At 39.4% G+C, this 935-nt stretch overlaps 1 protein-coding gene across 1 annotated transcript in view; it reads right to left on the bottom strand.

The window, feature by feature from the left end:
• Nucleotides 1–935, bottom strand: part of Pmar_PMAR011902 (hypothetical protein) — a gene marked incomplete at both ends in the record, with an annotated part of 1,887 nt that overhangs the window by 472 nt on the left and 480 nt on the right. Inside the window, 2 exons of the mRNA XM_002773988.1 lie at nt 204–314; nt 814–887. Of these exons, the coding sequence (XP_002774034.1) occupies nt 204–314; nt 814–887 (185 nt within the window). The remainder of the gene's footprint in view (nt 1–203; nt 315–813; nt 888–935) is intronic.

Below are 935 nucleotides of genomic sequence, written 5' to 3' on the forward strand. Positions count from 1 at the left end.
ACAGAGACACTTCAACATCTATTTTCTCTACCTCACTGGTTTCTCATAATTTCGTGGCACGCGACAAATCTGTTGAACATTTTAGGCATCAACGTAGCACCTACTACTCCTGACTGTCTGTAATTTCGTGGCGCGCGACAAAATCCTCATGAATTCCAACAACACCTCAATTCTTCGCAGTGCGGGCGAACAACATATCTTACCGTTTCTTGAGCATGCTCAACATCTTCCAAAAGATATTTATTATCCTCAGGATACCCGATGGAGCCTTCCTGTCGTGCTCTTTCTAACAATCGTTCGATATCCATCAACCTCTGAAAACAACAATAACAACAACAAATTCACAGCGGAGCGGAGTTTTTCAAACTTGATAATTTCACTCTTACGAATCCAGTTTTCCGATCCGGAACAGATTTGTACAGCAAAGATCACGACTCGTTGATCGTTGATTCCATGATGGGAAATCGGCGTAATGGTGAGAAAATTCCGAGGACAAATTTTTCCCCGATAAAATTCAATGAAAATTTATTTATTCACTCGCCGATGCTACCGAAAAAAACTTCCCGGGAAAATAAATTTCTAAACAACATGTTTTGATACTAATATTCAATGTTGGAAAATATGCACATGGTCAAAAACGTGCGCTGATGACAATATGAAAATTCTGAAAACATTTTTTTGGGAAACACTTGAAAATTTTCATTATTCATACAGAATCGCGTAGAAGTGTGCAGAAACCAACAAGGATTTTCCGAAATTTTCCCAAAAATTTCTCAAAAATTTCCCAGAACCTCCATACTATGAGCAACACACTTGATTGAGCATGTGCATATTTTCCGAGAGGAAAGTAAGTGGGACGGAAGTATCTTGGGAGAGGTCATCTCCTCCTAAGGACAACACTCCTCGACGTGATGATAAACGAGTCAATCAAAAGG

The sequence above is a fragment of the Perkinsus marinus genome (assembly GCF_000006405.1).
Source record: "Perkinsus marinus ATCC 50983 genomic scaffold scf_1104296958712, whole genome shotgun sequence".
NCBI classification, from domain to species: Eukaryota; Perkinsozoa; order Perkinsida; family Perkinsidae; genus Perkinsus; species Perkinsus marinus.